Source organism: Monodelphis domestica, chromosome 2, assembly GCF_027887165.1.
Source record: "Monodelphis domestica isolate mMonDom1 chromosome 2, mMonDom1.pri, whole genome shotgun sequence".
Classification (NCBI taxonomy): Eukaryota; Metazoa; Chordata; class Mammalia; order Didelphimorphia; family Didelphidae; genus Monodelphis; species Monodelphis domestica.
The window spans coordinates 375,622,494-375,642,536 of NC_077228.1; the positions used below are offsets into that span (position 1 = coordinate 375,622,494).

Genomic DNA, 20,043 nt, shown 5'->3' on the forward strand with positions numbered 1-20,043 from the left:
GTTGGGTTTTTTCCAGTAGAGAAATATGATACTATGACCTCTTTCTCTCAAATATCCAAAGCTTCTTATTTTGGTTTTGTTTGTTGATTAAACTTGGACAGCACAAAGAGTCCTCATTGCTGTGTTGCAGGGGCAGAAAGACCAGACCTCAGGTGGAAATGTGCATGATTTATTCAGGCAGACATTTTTCTGGATATCACCAGTTAATCTCACCAGACTGCTGAGGGGGCATTACTGTCAAAAAGGGGTCTCACTCTACACGCTATATCTAACACAAGTAGAGCAGCAACGTCTGTTTGTGGACCTGCATGGCCCAACAAATCCAAGGTATGCAGCATGAGCATGCCACTCAACCAGCCCATGGTCACCTTTTCTGGAGGGGGAAAAACACTAAGGAGAAGACTAAAGGCCTTTCCTTGTATGATTTCATGTGGAAATCCCCAACTCACAGGCTGTTAGAGCTAGAATGGACCCCAGAGGTCATCTAGTCCTTCAATTCTTAGCTTGACGTTAATGGACTAGAATCTAGTCACTAGATAAATAGATAGACAGATGGGGCAGCTAGGTAGTACAGTACATAAGAACCAGACCTGGAGTCAGAAAGTCAGAAAGACTTGAGTTCAAATTTGACCTTAGACACTTACTAGCTGTCTGAGCAAACCACTTAACCTTGTTTGCCTCAGTTTCCTCATCTATATAATGAGCTGGAGAAGGACATGGTGAACCATTTCAGTGTCTTTGCCAAGAAGACCCCAAATGAGGTTACAGAGAATAAGATAGGATTGAAATGACTGAACAGCCATATATATGGGGTGAGAGGAGAGAGGGGGGGAGAGAGAACAATATTTCAACATAGTTCTAAGTCTATTTTCTTTTATACATTTAAAAACCTTATTCTGAAGAGTTTTCATATGCTTCACCAGACTGCTAAAGAGGCAGGTCTATTACATACAAAAGTTAAGAACCCCTGATCTAGTCTATATTCCTCATTTAACAGAAGAAAGAAAGGAACCCCAGAGAAGTGAAGACCCAAGATCATGCAGTCATTAATATATCTGGGACTAGAATGTGGATTTCCTGACTTTTCATATCGTTCTCTTTCCATTATTCCAGTTGCCAAATCACATTGTCTTCTGTATTTCTTTTCTCATTCCTAATGCAAAAATGGAAGTTCCAATAATCAGTCAGTAGGCATTTATTAAGCACCTTATATGTGCCAAGTACTATGCTAAGCCCTGGGGAAACAAAGAAAGGCAAAAGATGATCCTTTCCCTCAAGAAGTTTGCAATCTAATGGTAAATAAATGGCAGAGATGATGAGAGATAGAGGTAATAAATGATGGAGGAGTTATAGAATGACAGGCATATTAACACATTGTTGGTGGAGTTATAAATTAGTACAAGCAGTCCAGGAAGCAAACTGGAACTACACAAATAAAGGGGCTTAAATGTCCAAACTCTTTGACCAGGGACTCCACTGATAGGAATATAATTAGAGAAAGTCATTAACAACAACAAAAACAAAAAGATCCCAAACATGCCTAAATGTTTGTAGCAAAACTTTTGCAGCATCAAAGAAGCAGAAATAAAGTATATGCCCAGAGATTGGGAAATGGTTAAACAAAGTATGGTACATGATTACAATGAAATCTTGTTTTGGTAAAAGAAATAATGAACATGAGAAATACAGAGAAACATGAAAAAACTTATCTGAACTGGTGCAAAATGAAGTAAGCAAAGCCATGAAAATAATATACATAATAACAACTACATAAATGGAAGGAGCAACCACAAAATAAGTGGAAATGAATGTTGCAAAATTATAAGGAACAAAAGTTTAGCTCCAAAGAAGATATATGAAAAGACATCTCTCCCCACATATTTGCAAAGTTAGGAGGTCCATAGCAGAACATTGCATATTATTAGTATTTTTAATATATTGATTTTAAAAAATTATTTGTGATTAAGGATGATTCTTTAGAAGAGGGGGAAGGACTTGGGGAAATCTAGGCAATGTAAAGACAAAATATGGCAATAAAATCTATTTAAAAAATAATTTTCAAGATGACATACTTCTGAAGCTCATCAACTCAACAACAGGAATAACATACACAAAACACTTAGTAGGTGACTTCAACATTTTTATCGTGATAGCATATTCATCTTACCATCTCAAAATCACAAATCAGCCCTCTAGATTGAGGGAAATCTTTTTAAAGTGCTGAGCCCTTTTAATATGATCTTGTTTATAATAAGAAACTCAATATTCATACATACTTCATAGATATCACAGACAGGCTAAGTGGCAGAAGGGTGACAAGGTGATAGAGAATTAATCCTACTCTTGAGGCTGGAAGCCATGTCTACAGACTCATAGATCAATGTATTGGGGGGAGAGGCTGCACATGAAGAAGGTCAATATCTAGAATGTTCATCTAACCAATTCAACAAACATTTATTAAGTACCTGCTACATGAGGGGCACAATGCTTCATGCTGGAAATACAAAAATACAAAAGGAATTTACACTCTACTGAAAACAGAAGGATTTGAAGAGCAGGAGGTATCTGAATAAAAATCTGAAGACAGGTGAAGAAAGATGAAGATGGTGGAGGGAAAGGGTAAGGAATAGAGTACATTCCAAACTTTAGGGATGACATAAAAATTTATATAGACAAGTGATAGTGTGCTGAGTTTAAGGAATAGTTAGTAAGAAACTCAGCATGGCTGGAACATTAAGTAAGTACATGAAGAAGAAGAATATGAAATCAAACTGGAAAGATAGTTAGGGCTTGATTACGGAGGGTTTTAAATATCAGAATGAAGAGTTTGTGTTTTATCCTTAAGGCAATGGGGCAAAGGAGAGATATAATAAATGCTGTGTCTTTGAAAAATTATTTTGGCATCTATGTAGAAGCTGGATCAGGCAGGGAAGAGAATGAAAGGACATCAGTTAAGAAACTAATACCATAATTTAGGTAAAAGATAATGAGATTCTCAGCCTAGTGCAAATATTAATAACATGGAAATAGGTCTTGATCAATGACACATGTAAAACCCAGTGGAATTGCTTGTTGACTATGGGAGGGGGTGGGAGGAGAGGAGGGAAAGAACATGAATCATGTCACCATGGAAAAATATTCTCAATTAATTAATTAAATAAACTTTAAAAATTTAATTCTAAAAAAAGAAGTAATGAGATCCTGAACCAGTTGGTTTAGGTGTGAGAGTCATGAAATATTAGAGCTGATTGGACTTGGTAACTGATTGTGTATGAGGAAGGAAAGAAGTGAGAAAAATGGGAAGAATTTTAAAGATGCATCATTAATTTGGAGTTCATGGACTCCTTACAAGTCTATAGATTTCATAGGCAATCTATTAACTATGATGGGGTGAATATAAAGATTACATCTTTATATTCACTCATCTGGAATTAAAATTTTACATTTTCTTTAATTATTTCAAAATAGTATTCCAAGAAACAGTCTCTAAATTTCCAAACACTGTGAAAAGAGTTCATGACCAAAATAATGGAGCAGCCAAAAACTTTTTTTCTAGAATGAGTTTGAAGTTTTGGATCTAGGTAGCTTGGAAGTATACTCAATAGAAATGAAGAAATGTGGAAGAGAAGAAGTTTAGAGGCGGAAAGATGATTTAATTCCTGAGCATGATGAATTTGGAAACTTGACAGGATAGCCAAGTGGAAACATCTAAAGATCAAGCTGGTAATGAGGGGCTGGGGTCCTAGAGAATAATTAGAATTTGGTGTGTAGATTTGAGAAACATCTACATGGAGATGAGAGCAGAAGTTCATGACAATAGATGAGATCACAAAAGAAAGAGTAGAGAGAGGGAGAGAAGAACAGGACTGAGGACTAAGCTTGACAAAGAGAGAATCTGAGACACAGAATCCTGCCAGCTCATGGTGCATGCTTGGGAGCAGAAAGCATGATTATTGACATGAAGTTACCCATGAAGTTACCATACTCCAACAGTTAGGGAAGGAATAACAAGAGAAGAGATCTTAACGAAATATGTGGCCATAATCTATATATCAAAAAGCTTAAACATTTTCCCAGTCCTGTTAAATGATCAGTATAATTATAATCTGTTTTCCCCGCAGCCTTAGTAAATATAATCTTTTTATAATATTCTTTTAATCTTGAAGAGCAAAATACCTTCCTTGCTATTTTGTATACTTCACCATTTTTGATGAGTTGAAAGGGTAAAAATCAAAACATGTCTTCTAAATCAGCTTTCTGATGAGTTTCAGACTAAATGTATTTGTTAATTATGATGGCAATCTAGCTCTCCTTCCAAGATAGTTTGTCCTTAGGGTTCACAGTAGATTTATGAAGACTGAAAGATGTCTCGGCATTACAAATTGCCATTCAGAATCATGAAAGACTCATTACCACTAAATTGCCATTGGGTTATGTTGAAGAAATGCAACACCATTCTGTTTATTCAACAATTCCATAGGAGAGAGTTGAGTCCCAGGGCATGGAAGACAGACCCTTGTTTGAGAAACTCAGGTATTTCACCTCTACTCTACCACCTCTCCCAAGTACATTACTCCCTCCCCCAAAAGGCTTTGGTAGATGATGTACACAAGTTCTGAAATAATTTTCCCAGGGTTCCATGCCAGATACAAGGGCATTCCTGGATATCAGACTTTCAAGGGGAGAGGTACAAAGGGATGGCATTGGGCAGTCTCTCACCATGCTCTGGCCCATTGGTATGTCCAACAAAGAGAAGTCAATGGGAATGAGACACGGGGTGAGTGTTGGTCCTGCCCACCCCAGCTAATGAACTGAACTAACAATAAACAGAGATGACAGGGGCAAGAATTAGAGAGTGAGAATTCCATGCAACTGTGCAAACATTTGACACCTTTCTATCTGTGTACTAGGAAAGTCTATTAATGAATGTTTCATGTAGGGGCTTAACTGGGATAAACATTGAGCCTTTCCAATTTGTGGGAACCCATTGTAGAGATTAGAGATTGAGGACTCTATTGAATTCTCTAGTTGGGGGATCCACTAGAGAAAATTGGATTTTTGCCTCTTTTTGTTTTAGGCTATAATTGTACAGTGTTTTCTTCCATTCTGTTTCCTTTATAAATCAGACTAATTCCTTTTGAGATAACTTTTGCACAGTTCACTGTTTAAGTACTGACATCTGGTATACTGAATCCTTTACAAGACTGCTAGTTTGTTCAGTCGTTTTCAGTTGTGTCTGATTCTTCCTGACCCGCTTTGATGCTTTCTTGGCAAAGATACTGGAGGTTTGTCATTTCATTCTCCAACTTATTTTAAAAATGAGGAAAGTAGGGAAATGAGGGTTAAATGACTTTCCCAGGGTCATACAGGTGAGGTCAGATTTAAACTTAGGAAGATGAGTCTTTCTGACTCCAGACTAACCACTCTGCTTCCTATCTGTCCTTGCTGATATGAGAAATACAAATTTTGCCTCCCTAAATGTTGGTATCTAGCTCAGAAATAATCTTTTTATTTTCCTCTAACTTTTAAAGAGACCTATAGTGCTTTTTTACTATGAAGCCTTTATGGTCTACAGGGCCATAGGATCAGATCAGAAATCCCAAATAATCAACTGTAAGTGCTCAATTTCTTTCCTGTGGTGCCTTGCAGCTTATTGAGGGATCACAATTGGACTTATTCTATTTCTGCACATACTAAGCCTGTTTATTCTGTTGCCGAGTCAGTTTTAAGTTCTGTCTCATTGCCATTGCATTGGCAAGGATCCACAGAAGAAAATTTGGGAGAAACTGTGGTATAAGGACTCAGGAAATTTGTCTGGACCTCAAAGAAATCACCTATAGAACAGGAGGACCCCTGGAGAAATTTTGGTGTGCCTTGTGTAGGAAGGAATATCTAGAAATTTTGTCCAGACACAAGTTAGGCTAGTCCTATGCGCTGAGAGAACCATAAAAGAGGTTTCACACCGTGAAGTTAATTTCTTACCTTCCTAAAAAAAGAGATTCAGTCTCAGATCCTAAATCTCTTCAGGAAGAGCTCTATTTAGTCTGGAAAAATATATAGGAATTGAGTTTCTTTTCTAAGATAGAAGCTTGATTTTCTTTTCCTTTTTTCCCCCCTCTATTGTCTCTGAGTGGGAAAAAGTCATTTTAAGCACCAAAAAGAACACTGTTAAGTGCTAAGCAACAAATACTTATAGTAAACTTTAAAAAATATTCTTTATTGAATCTGTACCTCTATTTAAGGGCAATTATGATTTTCACATGTACACATGGAATTATATGACACATGGCATAATAACTATTTTGAGACTCCTTCCTGTATGACACTGAGGAAATAAGGTTGGTTCTTGATTAGAGATATGAACAAGGTGCTCAAAATACATGCCAGCCAATTTTGTGGCACATGTTGTATAATGGAGGACTGTTCATTAGGAAGCTTCAAGAAATTTCTTCTCTCGCCTGAATTTATTCTTTACTGATTTTAGGTAGAAAATATTAAAGATAGCCTTGTGAGCTCTGAAAGAGTAGAAGAGTCATCAAATGGGAGCTCATGACAGAGATTCTTGTACCCATCAATGTAGCCCTAAGGAATGAACAGAGGTATCCATTATAGAATCCAGTAACTGAGTCACTGGGTTCTACAAGCACAGAAGCAACTTCTTTTTCAACAATGTCTCATTCGAAAGTGAATTTGGTGGTAGGAACATCTGTAGAAGTCCCTTTAAGTTTGATCCCACTCTCCCCAGGGACTGAAATGATAGCAGGGAGAGTGTACTCTTGTTTATGAGGGTGGGGGTATTTGTGCTCTGGTTCTTGCTATATCCTTTTAGTAAATATCCCTTTGTAAAAACCAATTGCTTATGGGTGATATCAAGAAGATATCAACTCATTAAATGAGACTAGATATTAATGAATATTAGGGGCAATAACCAGTGATGGTTGATTTTGGGAGGAGCATGCTGGAGTGAAAGTTTGAGCTGATAGTAAGAAAAATATGTTCCCCAGCTCCTCAGAATTACCCCCCCTCAAATACTGAGTAAAAGATGGAGCCATTTTCCAGGGACCCAAATCACCAGTGCAAATGGGAGTTGTGATTAGGACTCTCGGAGTTTATACTGGTTCTACAGATGTTTACCTCAATGTTGTTTTTTTTCACCCTGAGGCCAGCGGAAGCCAACGATAGTGATATTCTTCCTTGTATATCTTATATTTTATTATGCTTTTGCCTAATCCAATTAAACTGCTTGCTAAATCAATAAGGCTGGTTCAAGGCTCTGGGTAATAACTAGAATGAAGGTTAGAAGCAGAGGGACCAGTAGGTAAGTATGGGAGAGGAGAGATCGATTTACCTAATACTAGATGAGGGATGAGATGTAACATTGGGGGTGGACCCAATGGATGACTGATAGTCATCCTAGACTCATGCCCTTCTGACAACTTTAGTGGACAAAGCAGTTGGTCACACACTCCCATAGCACCACCTAGTGGTTACATCCAAAGGGAGGAACCCAAACAAAGACCCTAGAGATGTCCAAAAATAGCTTGAAGGAGATCTAGAAAAATCTTTCTTTCCTATGGTATTTCTCAATTTGTTGTGAATAGGGTATATCAATGAAGATGAGGCATTTAACAAACCAGTAGATTTATATTCAAAGTCTCCCTGTATTAGGAGGGACACTTCTGGTCTAGCCCCTCAACCTTTGCCTTCTCACCAAAACTTCATAGTTGGAGTTACAAGATTCCAAGGTCCCTGTTGTGGATTAATGCAGAAGAGGATTCTTAGTGGTTCTCAATGCCTCTGTGCATTGGCATTCTTCCCAAAATTCCCCCCAGAATGGGGGTATGGATTCAACCTCCAACCACTAAAGTTTTCAACTGAGTCTATGAGGAAAGGTCACAAAGACCATGGCTTCTTGGCTTTAACTTGAAGAATATAAACCAAATACTTGTGGTCAGTGGGAAACCAATGGTTTAGGGGAGTCCAGGGATATAACCAAACTAAAGCAGTTGGGATCAACCAGCTTATGAGAAAAGAGCCTGCCCCCCGCTATTTACAAGGGAGTAAGGAGACACTAATCACCATTCTCAGGATTTGGTAATATTGGCTATTATAACAGCAGGTAGTTGCTGTTTAGGCATCTTCATCTTGTTAAAAGAAAGAAGGAATGGAGGCCAAGCTAGCTTCCTCCAGCATTTCTGTATAGACTATCAATTAGAATCAAGCCAGCCAGTATAATAATTCATTCAAACCAATATTGGCTGATCTGACACTAACTAATAGCATGACTAGTGCAGTGATATTGATGAAGAGAAAAGAGTAGTCTCTACTTTTTACATGCTTATGTGATTCATAACCGTTTCTGGATCCTTAAGTGCAAAATTACACTGCATATGGCCATGGGGGAAGCCACAGTTGAAGGCATACATAGAAACCTATACTACAAACAACAGACAATAAATTTAAAAAAAGGCAAATTAGGTAGTCCTCACTCTTGTCTTGATTTGACAACAGGAAAGGAATCCAGTTCAGATACAGCCAATTTTCCTAAGTATAAATCCCCAGAAGCTTTGTTACACAACTCTTCCATACAGAGTACATTCTGCTAAATTCATGCCAGCTGAGGGAAGCATCTCTCTGCCAATTATTCCTTTTCTATCAAATCCCAGTGAAATTATTCTTTACCCATAAGGCAGAGAATGACAGTCTTCTACTATCCTATCTAGAGGCCCTGTTGACCTTTAGCTTCAGACAAAACTACTCATTAAATTTCTTGGCTGAAATTTGGAAGCAGACAGCTACTTCTAGAGAAGAGACCTGCAAAAGTTGTTTTTGTTTTTATTTTTGGAGTGTATGTGCCTTTTTAAAGAAGAAAAAGTCAGCAGGAAAAAAGAATACTTGGGAAATTCAACAAAGGTCCATCAAACACTTTAAATTCACCCAAAAATCTAAAACATTCTGAATGAAGTATGGCTTGTGGCATGATGGGATCACATAATAAACTGAAATGCACTTGGGAACAGTTTAGACAGATCATGGCTAACATTGGAAATAATGATTCTATGCTGACCAACTTGAATTATTTAGTATGATAGCAGTCAGTAGATATGGAATGAAGAAAATAAAAAATGATAAATGTTTTCAGTGTCAGTCCAAGACAAAGCTTTGGGTTCCATATTTCTAATCACATTTCTGGAAAGTGTCCTGGTTCAGTTACTACAGCAACAAACACTTCAGAAACAGGCAGAGATTTAATCATCCCAAATAATGCTGAGGCCAGGTGACTATTATTCCCTGCCAGGCTGGGTCTCTGGTTCATATGTTTCTGTTAATGCAACAATGACAGCTCTGTGCATTAGAAAGGTTTTGATCTGTAGTATGAAATAAAAAATGTTAAAGAAGCAACAGCAAAGTGTTTTGATATAGCATACCAAAGGGAAGACAGTAAAATGCTTCACCATTTCAATAGTTAACAGATAATTATTTAATATACTCACTCACTCCACAAAAGTCCTATTCAGATGTCTTCTTGTGGTGTGGCAATGACCCTAATTCCTCAAAGGCCATGCTCACGGGCATAGTTCCTGCCCAGAATACATAATATTTCAGGTCCTAGAAAACTGAAAATCTTCCCAGACCAGCCATTAGTCTGGTGATAGACTGTATAGAAGTTATGTGAGAATTAGGTTGGCTGAGTTCAGAAAGGTTCAGTGAGAGGGTGGTGAAATGTTTGCCCACACTTAACACTGTTCCAACCTCTGCTGTCCTGAATTAATTGTTAGGTCAGTTAGTGCTAGATGGCACAGTAGACAGATTAGAAGGAAGACTCCAAGTTCAAATACTCTCCTAGACATTTACTAGTTGCCTAACCATAGGTAAATCATTTATCCATTCTTTGCCTCAGTTTCCTCAACTGCAAAATGGGCTTATTAATAGCACTGACTTTCGAGGATTATTGTGAGGTAGCATTTGTATAAGTTTTCAGCAGAATATCTGACGAGTATTACTTAATAAATGCTTGTTCCCTTCCTCTCCTCACTTCCTCTGGAAACAGTGATCATGTCCATTGTATCACTGCTTCTGAAAAGGGCATATGGAGGCAACTACATAGCTCAGTGGATAGAATGTTAGGCCAGGACACGGGAGGTCCTGTATTTAAAGCTGGCCTTAGACACTTCCTAGCTGTGTGACACTGGGAAAGTTATAGAAGAAGAGGAAGAAGGAGGGGGAGGAGAAAGAGAAGAAGAAGGAAGACCCAGAAAGTAGTATGGAAGACATATTGGAGGGGTCAGAAACTAGAGGAAAGGAGACCAGTTAGTGACTATTGAAGTAATTTAAGCAAGAGTTGACTGATATAAGATGATAGCAATAGAAATAGTGGAAGAAGGAGGTGGGGACAAGAGATATATTGTAATTGTCCTATAAATGCTATTAAAAAAAACTTTAACTGCTACCCATATTTTTATATAAATTACTAATTAGTAAACACTTAGTTGGATCTAAAGGGAAAGATGAATATAAAGTAAGACAACACAAAAAACTATATTTATTTTGGAGGAAAATGATGGGAAAACTTTTGTTTTCTACTATTGCTGTTAGGCTAGGTTAGTCAAGTCAGCAAGGAAAAATTCCTGAGAGAAAAGAAAGTTTACTTTTTACTTGTTTTCCTTGAAGGAATCCACTTCCTGCTCATTAGTGTTTATACACATGTTAAAAAAATGAAAACAAACATTGCTAGCTGCAGGCTACAAAACAAATTTCCCCTTTTATCTAGCCCCAAGACAACTCCTAGTGAAATGCTCCTACAGAGGGATTCTCTCCATGGTGGGGGGACTTTTTTAAAGTGGCCCTGACATACATTAATAAAGACTCTCTGTATCTTTAAACTTCCTTAAAAGGAAATTAACAGTCTGGAGTCAACACACACCTGCCAAAACCCCACTAAGGTACAGTCATCATTAATGCTTTAGGAGAAGTGAGTGACCTTTATAATGTAAACAATCCCTTTAAGACCGTGTTTTTCATTCCAAATATGGTCAGAAGTTTTTCAGTAGTTTCATAACCAGGATTTTCTCAAGGATTCACTGTTCATTTTTGAGAATAAAGATAAGACTACATTAGAGCTTACCACAAGTTAAACAGACAAGCCAGATTATGAGTGGGGATTAGTCACGATGTGATTTAACCATATCTAAAAGTATATATATGGTGTGATATCTAAATATATGGAGATGTAGCTCAAAGGTGGAGTGAATAGATATGATCCGAGGTTTAAATCTATCTCTATGGTAAGTAGAAAAAGTGTTGGGGCTGGCAGGCTCCAACCCTAGCTGGTGGAAAGAGGCAGGTGGGATCTTGGACCAGAGAGGCTGGGCAATCTCTCCCCCAGTCTCCAAAAGGGCCATCAAGCTAGAATTCCATCTCCCTGTCATTCCTCAAATCTCTGATCTAGAGGTATGAATCTGGGTTCATAAGGAAAGACACTTCTCTAATCCTAAAAAGGAAGAATAATCCTGACCCTACCCTTGCCAGTTTAGTTTTTTTTTTTCTCACTAAATGCCAGTAACCCAAAAGACCACCAAGAAGAACAAATAAGTAGATCTGTTTATTCAAACTAAACAGCAAATAGAAATTAGAATTCTTCAGATGAGAATATAATAAAGAATGCCCAAGACTAAATGAACTCTTTGGTTGAGAGTAAGACAAAATCTCAAGAGAGAAAACCAGGCTCACCCAAGGGAAGTCCATTATTGGTGATCTCTAGAGCTGCAAGTGCTAAAGGTCAAAAAGACATGATTAGGCCAGTTTCAGATAGATAGATAGATAGATAGATAGATAGATAGATAGATAGATAGATAGATAGATAGACAGACAGACAGACAGACAGACAGACAGACAGACAGATAGATAGATAGATAGATAGATAGATAGATAGATAGATAGATAGATAGATAGACAGACAAACAGACAGACAGACAGACAGACAGACAGACAGACAGACAGACAGATAGATAGATAGATAGATAGATAGATAGATAGATAGATAGATAGATAGATAGATAGATATACATACTTTTGGGGGGGGAAATGTAGTGCTTTCCATATACTTTTTGTTTTTTTACTTGTATAGTTGTTATGCCAGTAGGTAGAATATAAACTCTTTGAGTGTTAATTTGAGTGGTTTCAATTTGTCTTCGTATCTTCACACCTAATACAGTGCTTTGCACATACTAGAGCCTAACAAATGTTTGATGAATTAAATTTGATTCAAAACAAAAGAAAATCACCAAATATAATTTTAAATATTTCAATCTAAACTTTTATTAGAGTTACAGAATGTGTTTTGCATGATAATAAAAACAAAATAAAAATTTACCATTCAAAAAAAGTTATAGAGAGCTAACAAAACAGGTTTGTATTCCACATTTTCTGCTTAGTCTTTCAAAAAAGGGAATAATGATGGGCAGCTTGGATTCTCAGTGGATAGAGAGGCAGGCCTAAAGTCTGGAGGACCTGGATTAAAATCTGACCTCAGATATTTCCCAGCTGTGTGACCCTGGGCAAGTCACTTAACCCCAGTTATCTTATCATTCTTCTGCCTTAGAATTGATACTAGGACAGAAGGTAAAGATTTTTTTTAAAAGATAATGAACAAAGAATAAAGTCAAAATGAAGTTAGTATTAGGGGGGAGAAGGACAAAGATATTGAATGTTACACAACCAATAATTAATTCCTGATTCATCTAGGGTTCTTTATAGTACACAGTTCATCATCATATAGTAGAAAATTTAATAATCATTGATGTAAAATAAGTTCAGGTAACAAGCAGCTAAAACAAGAAGTGAATAATTTCTCTTCTTTCCCTAAATCCTATAAAATGGATATGGAAATATACATGCTAAAAAAGATTCAATGCCTTTGCTTTAAAAATTGCCTATGTTATTTTGAGATAGGCTAATAACTCTAAAACATCTTTTTTGGGGTCACATTTAGTTGTAGACAAGATCCTATCCTTCAAGAAGTTATAAAATCATCAACTCTTTCTACACATGCAGATTAAAATTCCACTTTATTTTTAGTTGATGGTATTTGAAAGTGTTTGTGACCAATCAATTAATCATCATGCTAATTAAGTTGGTCCTCAGACAACAACAGATGTCTATCGCCAGGCCCATATTCAAAGCTTTTCTAGCTTTATAGAACCTTCCAGAAACTTCCCTTCATAGGCATAGCCTTTAAGAAGGAGCTCAGCATCACTTCCATATCCTAATGAGGCTCTGGAGTAGAGTAGGCTTGAGTAGAGAACATGATAAAAGCCAGTATTTAATCTCACTGAAAAAAGCAGAACAGATCCTTGAAAAGTGGTCTGGAAATAGTTCCAGCTGTCTTAAAACAGTGTTCAAGAAAACAAAAGGATGAGAAAATAGGGAAGTACTAATAAAAGCAGAGAGCATGAGACCAAAACAGTTTTAACACTTGGTCTCACTTATACCACCTCCCTCATGGATAAATGCTCATTTAACAAAGGAAGCACATATCCTGCCACGTTCTAAATTCCATGAAATCTCTGCCCTGGAGTTACTGGACTGTGCCAGGAAAAGACAAAATGAACCACAAGGCTACTGTTGTTAGGGTAATGAATTTCCATAGTCTCTGCCTACAAAAGACAACAGCCTACACAAATTATTCTCAAGAAATAAAATATAAGGGCTGGATGGATTTTTTTTCATAGCCATCCAAAGGAAAATATTTACAAGGATCAGACAGGTTCTACATATCACTATGTAAACTTTGTCTCCCATGGTATATATATTGTATCAAACTCTGACATATTCCCTCTACTTCAAAAACATGGTGACCTCAAATTAACTGTGTCTCAACATAGAAGCCAACTATGACAAGATGTGAAATTAATTATGATAGCAGAAAAAAACAAAGAAACTGATATATTGTGAAATATGTATCTTATCTGCTTGTACAATTTAAGTTGACAAACAGCTTATCTGATTAACAAAAATGGGCTTTTATTTTGTTTTGGTTTTGTAGTTATGCCAAAACTATGCTCTGGAATCTCTTTCCAATACCCTAGGCACCACAAAATACCACTTAAGCCTGAAATAATCAAAAAAACCCATTCTGTGGCAAAGATACTCTTCATATTTGCTACACTTTCATGACCTGGAATTTTGTCACTGGAATCTTTTTCATAAGGAAAAGTTTTGGTAAATGAATGAAAATAAATGGGTACAAGTTGGACCAGAGGACCACTTAAAATCCCTTACAATTTTTATCAGAATGGTATCCCAAGGGTAATGCAGTAGGTAGAGTGTTGGGACTAGTGTCAGAAAGATCAATATTTAAATCCAGTCTCGGACACTAGCTGTGTGACCCTGGACAAGTCACTTAACCTGCATACCTCAACTCTAAAAGGGAAGAATAATAATAGCATATACCTCACAGGATTTTTGTGAGGACTAAATGAGATATTTGTTGAATACTTAGCATAGTGCCTATCAGGTAGTAGGCTCTTAATAAATATTTGTTTCCTTCTTCATAGAATGATTTACTTAGGGTCATCTTGCTGGTTATTGTCAGAAATAATATTCAAGCCTAAGTCTTCTTGACTTCAAGTCCAACATTCTAAGGGTATGTTGGTGAACCTATGGCACATGTGCCAAAGGGGCTGCTCCCCTCCCACTCTCCATGTGTGCCTGAGGACATTTCTCACCCACCCCTCTGCCCAGTAACCCAATGGGAGTGCTTCCTCCCTCCCCTGTCTGAAGTAAGAAAGGAAATTCACATGGGGCATGGGGATTATAGTTTGGGCCCTCAGTCTCTAAAAGGTTCACCATCACTGCTCTAAGGTTTCATGCAGCCACATATTCAGGACTGTGACTCTGGAGAACTAGATAATATTTATGGCCTGTTTTCTTTTCTTTTCTTTTTTAATTGTATAGACCCATAAGCATGTATTCTCATGTTTCCTGGGAGGAAAAACTACGAGTAAGACATTTTCCCTAAATGCACCTGGAAACTTCATGTCATAGAGGATTCTGACACAAAGAATGACACCATAAAATGAAATGCTGAATTCTAACCTTGTTGTGTCCAAATTCATTCAAAATGGTTCCCAGTTTTTTTGTATTACTGTGCAGTTTCTGGACAGCAATAGCTGGATGAGGATCCCTCCAGTCAATGGATAGGCGATGAAACCAAAGGTGTTGACTCTCCTGGACATGAGCTGATTTAATACTAGGATCAAAACGGTGCACTTCACATCCATCACTGGCCATGTTTAATTCAAAATGAGTGTCTTCATTTCCCAGTCTATTTTTTTTAAAAGAAGGAAAAAAGTTTTTAAAAATTAATATAATTGTACATGAAAGAGAATTATTCTTTTTTTCTTTTCTTAATAGATATTTTCTGAATTTAATTCTTATGAATATTTTTAAATTAATTGCTCTCCTACTCCCAGTTGAGCAACTTTCAAAAAACCCTCAATACATACCTACATAGTCTGGCAAAATAAATTCCCACATTGGCCATGTATAAAAATGCAGGTCTCTATCTCCATGTTAAGTACATCACTTCTGTCATAAGGTAGATGGCATGTTTCATCTTCATTTCTTTGGACTTATGATGCATCATTGTGTTAGACAGAGTTGTAAAGACTTTTGAAGTTTAAAAAAAATATTGCTATATAGGTTGTTCTTAAAAAAAGACTTTAAAAGACTTCCTCAACAGATGTTGAGAAAATTCTAAACAGTAATAACTTCCTCTATCAGAAAAACAGCCAGGTTCCAATTAGTGTAAATTACAAATCTCTAGAAATGGTTGCGTTATTTGCATTCATACTGCATATTTTAATTGAACTGGAAACAGTTACCATATATAATACAATTATAATTTTAAGCAGTAGGAATTTAAATATATGCAACTATTTCATAGGATATATTAGTTACATTCATTAGAGACTTGGCTATATAATCTGGTGAGTCCCAAAGCCTATATGTAGAATGCTAGACTATGGTGTGGTGTAAGGGGAAAAGCATAGTATTTTTGTCTTCTCATTCAAGCTCTGTCACTAACCAAGCGACAGTGAGTTATTCTCTCAGTCCCTCAAGGCCACTTATAGAAAATTGAATAGAATTAGATGACCTTGAGGTTCTTTAAATCCTAATAGTCTATGAAACAATGGCATTTTACTCTTCCAAGACAACCAGAGTGGTGGATGTTTTCTTGGAAGGTATGTGCAAACCAAGCATATATACACAGAAAATGGAAGTGTTCATGGAAGGTATACGTGTGTGTGTGTGTGTGTGTGTGTGTGTGTGTATCTATGAATAAATTTCAAGGGGCAAGAGGCACTTCATATAAACATAGGGGGAGAGGAAAAGCAATATCAATTAACATATCTTTAGTACCTACTAGGTAGACTGCAATGTAGGCAACCACATTTGTATATCATAAGCAAAATAACATATTTAGTGAATATACAATTCCCACAAGAATATTTTACCCTTATAGTATCTCTTCTCAATCTGTTTTTGTTGCTGTTGTAATAAGACATTTCATATTTTGTTCTATATTTTAATTTTTTCATTTAGTTTTATTATTTTTTTCTTATCTTAAGAAGTTATCAACTTGGGGGCAGCTGGGCAGCTCAGTGGATTGAGAGTCAGGCCTAGAGACAGGAGGTCCTAGGTTCAAATCTGGCCTCAGACACCTCCCAGCTGTGTGACCCTGGGCAAGCCCATTGCCTAGCCCTTACCACTCTTCTGCCTTGGAGCCAATACACAGTATTGACTCCAAGAGGGAAGGGAAGGATTTAAGAGAAAAAAGAAATTATCAGCTTCTTGCCCAATTCTAATTTTTCATAAATCAATTTCTTCAATGAGTTTTTGGATTTCTTTTTCCAATTTTATTGCACTCTTTATTTTATTTTTCTAATTTTCCTCAATCTCTCATATTTGGTTTTTAGAATCTTTTGAAAGCTCTTCCTAGAACTCTTTTTGGGCTTGTGTTCATTTTACATTTTTCTTTGAAATTTTGAAAGTGAATGCTTTGATTTCATTGTCTTCTAAATTTGAAACCTAATTTTGCTTATTTTTTAAAGAGTCAAAGATTCAGCATTCTATTACCTATAAAATTTGGCATAGTGGGTAAAGAAGTTAACATTGCAGTCAGAAAGACCAGAATTTTAATCCTTGCCTCAAATACTTACTAGATCCATGACTTTGGCCAAGTTGTTACCTGTGAGTCTATATTTCCTCATCCGTAAAATGGGCATTCTAATAATATTGTCTACTTCATTATGTTGTTATGACAGTCAATAAAATAATTCATGCATGTAAATTTTAGATGTTATTTTTATTGCCATCATTATTATCAATTAATTTGAATAACATTTTAAGTGAAATGCAAAAATATGTAGTTAACCAGGAAAATGTGACAAAATAGTATCATAATTTATGACTTCTCTGTCCAAAACACTATAACTAGAGGTGATCCAAGATAATTCTAACAATTATGTAGATAAAAACATGTATCAAAATAGAATTCAGTTTAATAAAAATGTATCCAGCTTAATAAAAATGTATTACTCAATTCCAATAATTCAGAATTTTCAACAGTTCAAATTCAGGAAAGTAAAACATTGTTTAAATCAGTTGGATAAGACTTCAAAACTATTTATAGTGGCTTTTTTAAAATAAGGCAAGCCTTCAGTATTCTTTATTCTTCCTCATTTCTGCCATCTTAGTTCTGTTATCTCCACCTGTTGTGCTTTAATTGCCTTCTACTTCCCACCCACCATCTCCACTGTACCTAACTTTAGAACTTCAGCTTCTATGAATTCCTCCACCTCATCTTTACCTCTTTTTGCTCCTACTAAGTTCTAGCACTTTCCTCATAGTTTGTACCTCACACATAGTAGGTACTTCATAAATACTGGTTGATTGATTCCTATCCATTCCCTATAGTCTATCCTCTATAATGTCGAGTGCTACTATTGCTACCATTTACTCTATTCCATAGCTTTGACATTGTGAAGCCCTTGTACTCCCCATACATACATCTATCCCCCAGAGAAACTGCCACATGAATACAGAAACCTGCAACTGCAAGGTAGTTTACTGCTGGTCACATATATATAATAAAGCCAAAAATGTAGTCCAGCAATAAGTAGACAATGACTTTGCCCTCTCCACTTAATTTTGATGCTTGCTCATATGAATTTGTATGGCAAGACTCAAAGGATTTTGAGACTCTAGAAAATTCTTAGTGACAAACATAGTTTCCCAAACTTAGTTGGGAAACATAGGCTTTCCATTAGTACATCAATTAGGAAGCGATGACTTTCTAACCTTAAGTCAAATAGAGGAATGGGATAAGGATGTGTTTTCTACTTGAACACAGCAGATTTAGTACAAAAAGCTATTCATCTACTATAAATGGGGAAATTTTTCTCTCTGTCTTACTCTAACAGAAAGAAACAAATATAACTAGCTTGTGCCTTAAGGATATGAAGTCCAGAATTGGCAGTAGAGGAAAAACCTGAAATCACAAGACTAACACAGTTCACAGATTTGAACCCAAGACCTCCTATCTCCAGGCCTGGTTCTCTATCCACTGAGTGACCTAGCTGCTCCTAATACCCTAAGTTTATAAGGGAAATATTTTGCCTCTCCTTTTTTCATTTAATTAAGTAAATACTTTCTGCTTTGAATGAATTGCTCTCATCTGGGGGACTAGTAAAAATAAACACATTCCTAAAGACTGTAGAGGAAAAATAAGCCATCAGTATATTCTGATTTTTCTTTTTCAGTGGATATAGGCCTAAAAAGTACTTTGAATCTCAGGTCATTTTGCTGAGAGCCTCAGGTGCAAGATACTCATGTGCTATGCAGTATAGAAGCCAGAAACGATGAATCAAAGAGCTGAGTTGTCAGTAATAGATTGCTCCACTCACAGAAATTTTTGGAATGCACCTGGCTGTGCATGCATGCATGTGTGCATGTGTGTGTGTGTGATAGAATATGCTGAGTCTAGATAAACATCGCATTCCTTCTGTAAGGCATTCTCTCAGGCATAGAGCTGTAGTTTTATTTGAAACATCACTTTAAAAAGATTCTTCATAGGAATAATTGTCTGTGCACCTTATAAGGTAAAATGTTCTATACAATTTCTTTTGCAAATTGTTACAGCCTTAAATTTATGAAAGTAGAAACTCCTATAAAATTAGTAACTTTTAAAATCAAGGACCCAAGAAATGAAGGATTCCTTTAATATTTCACCAACTTCTAAATCTATACATCCTTACTGCATAAATGAGTGGAAGTGGGGAGGAAGAAACAGGCATTTATTAAGTAGCTTCTATGTGCCAGATATTATTATGTTAAGTGCTTTACATGTGATCTCATTTGTTCTTATATGATACATTATTAAGAACTGATTTTGACTAAATTATGACAAGTTCTTGGCCAAAGATAACTACTGCCAACTAGAGAAAATAACAATATATTTACCTGGAGCCAAGAAATCTGTTCAAAGGGACATTAAACTGAGGGAGAAGATGTCCTACTGCCAAATCCACCACAAAATTAGAGTATGGCTTTACAAGGATATAACCTAGGCAAAAGGACCTGGATATGTTAGAGACAGGGAATGGGGTGTGGGGAAGTGAAGGTTTGTGGCGCATCTGTAGGCTAGCATACTATATTAAGAAGATAGACTCAAAGTAGAAAATCTATGAAGCTGCTCCTTCCAAAGTTACATGGGTTCTCTTAATTTACCCAATCCAATAACCTTTTCTCTATCCTCATTCTCCTTAACTTCTCTGTAGCCTTTGGCATTGTTCATCACCCTTTCCTCCTCAATACTTTCTTCTTTCTATGTTTTCAGAACACTGCTATAGCCTGGTTGCCTTCTGACCTATCAGATAACTCCTCAGCCTCCTTTGCTGGATCCTTATCCAGGTCACACTGTAATAGATGATGTCACATAAGGTTCTGTCCTGGGACCTCTTCTTTTCTCTATCTATACTG

The 20,043-nt window shown here is 36.6% G+C and overlaps 1 protein-coding gene across 1 annotated transcript in view; it reads right to left on the minus strand.

The window, feature by feature from the left end:
- The window catches only part of METTL24 (methyltransferase like 24), a 205,843-nt gene that overhangs the window by 66,597 nt on the left and 119,203 nt on the right, over positions 1 to 20,043 (minus strand). The window contains exon 4 of the mRNA XM_007484431.3: positions 15,097 to 15,325. Coding sequence (XP_007484493.1) covers positions 15,097 to 15,325 — 229 coding nt within the window. The remainder of the gene's footprint in view (positions 1 to 15,096; positions 15,326 to 20,043) is intronic.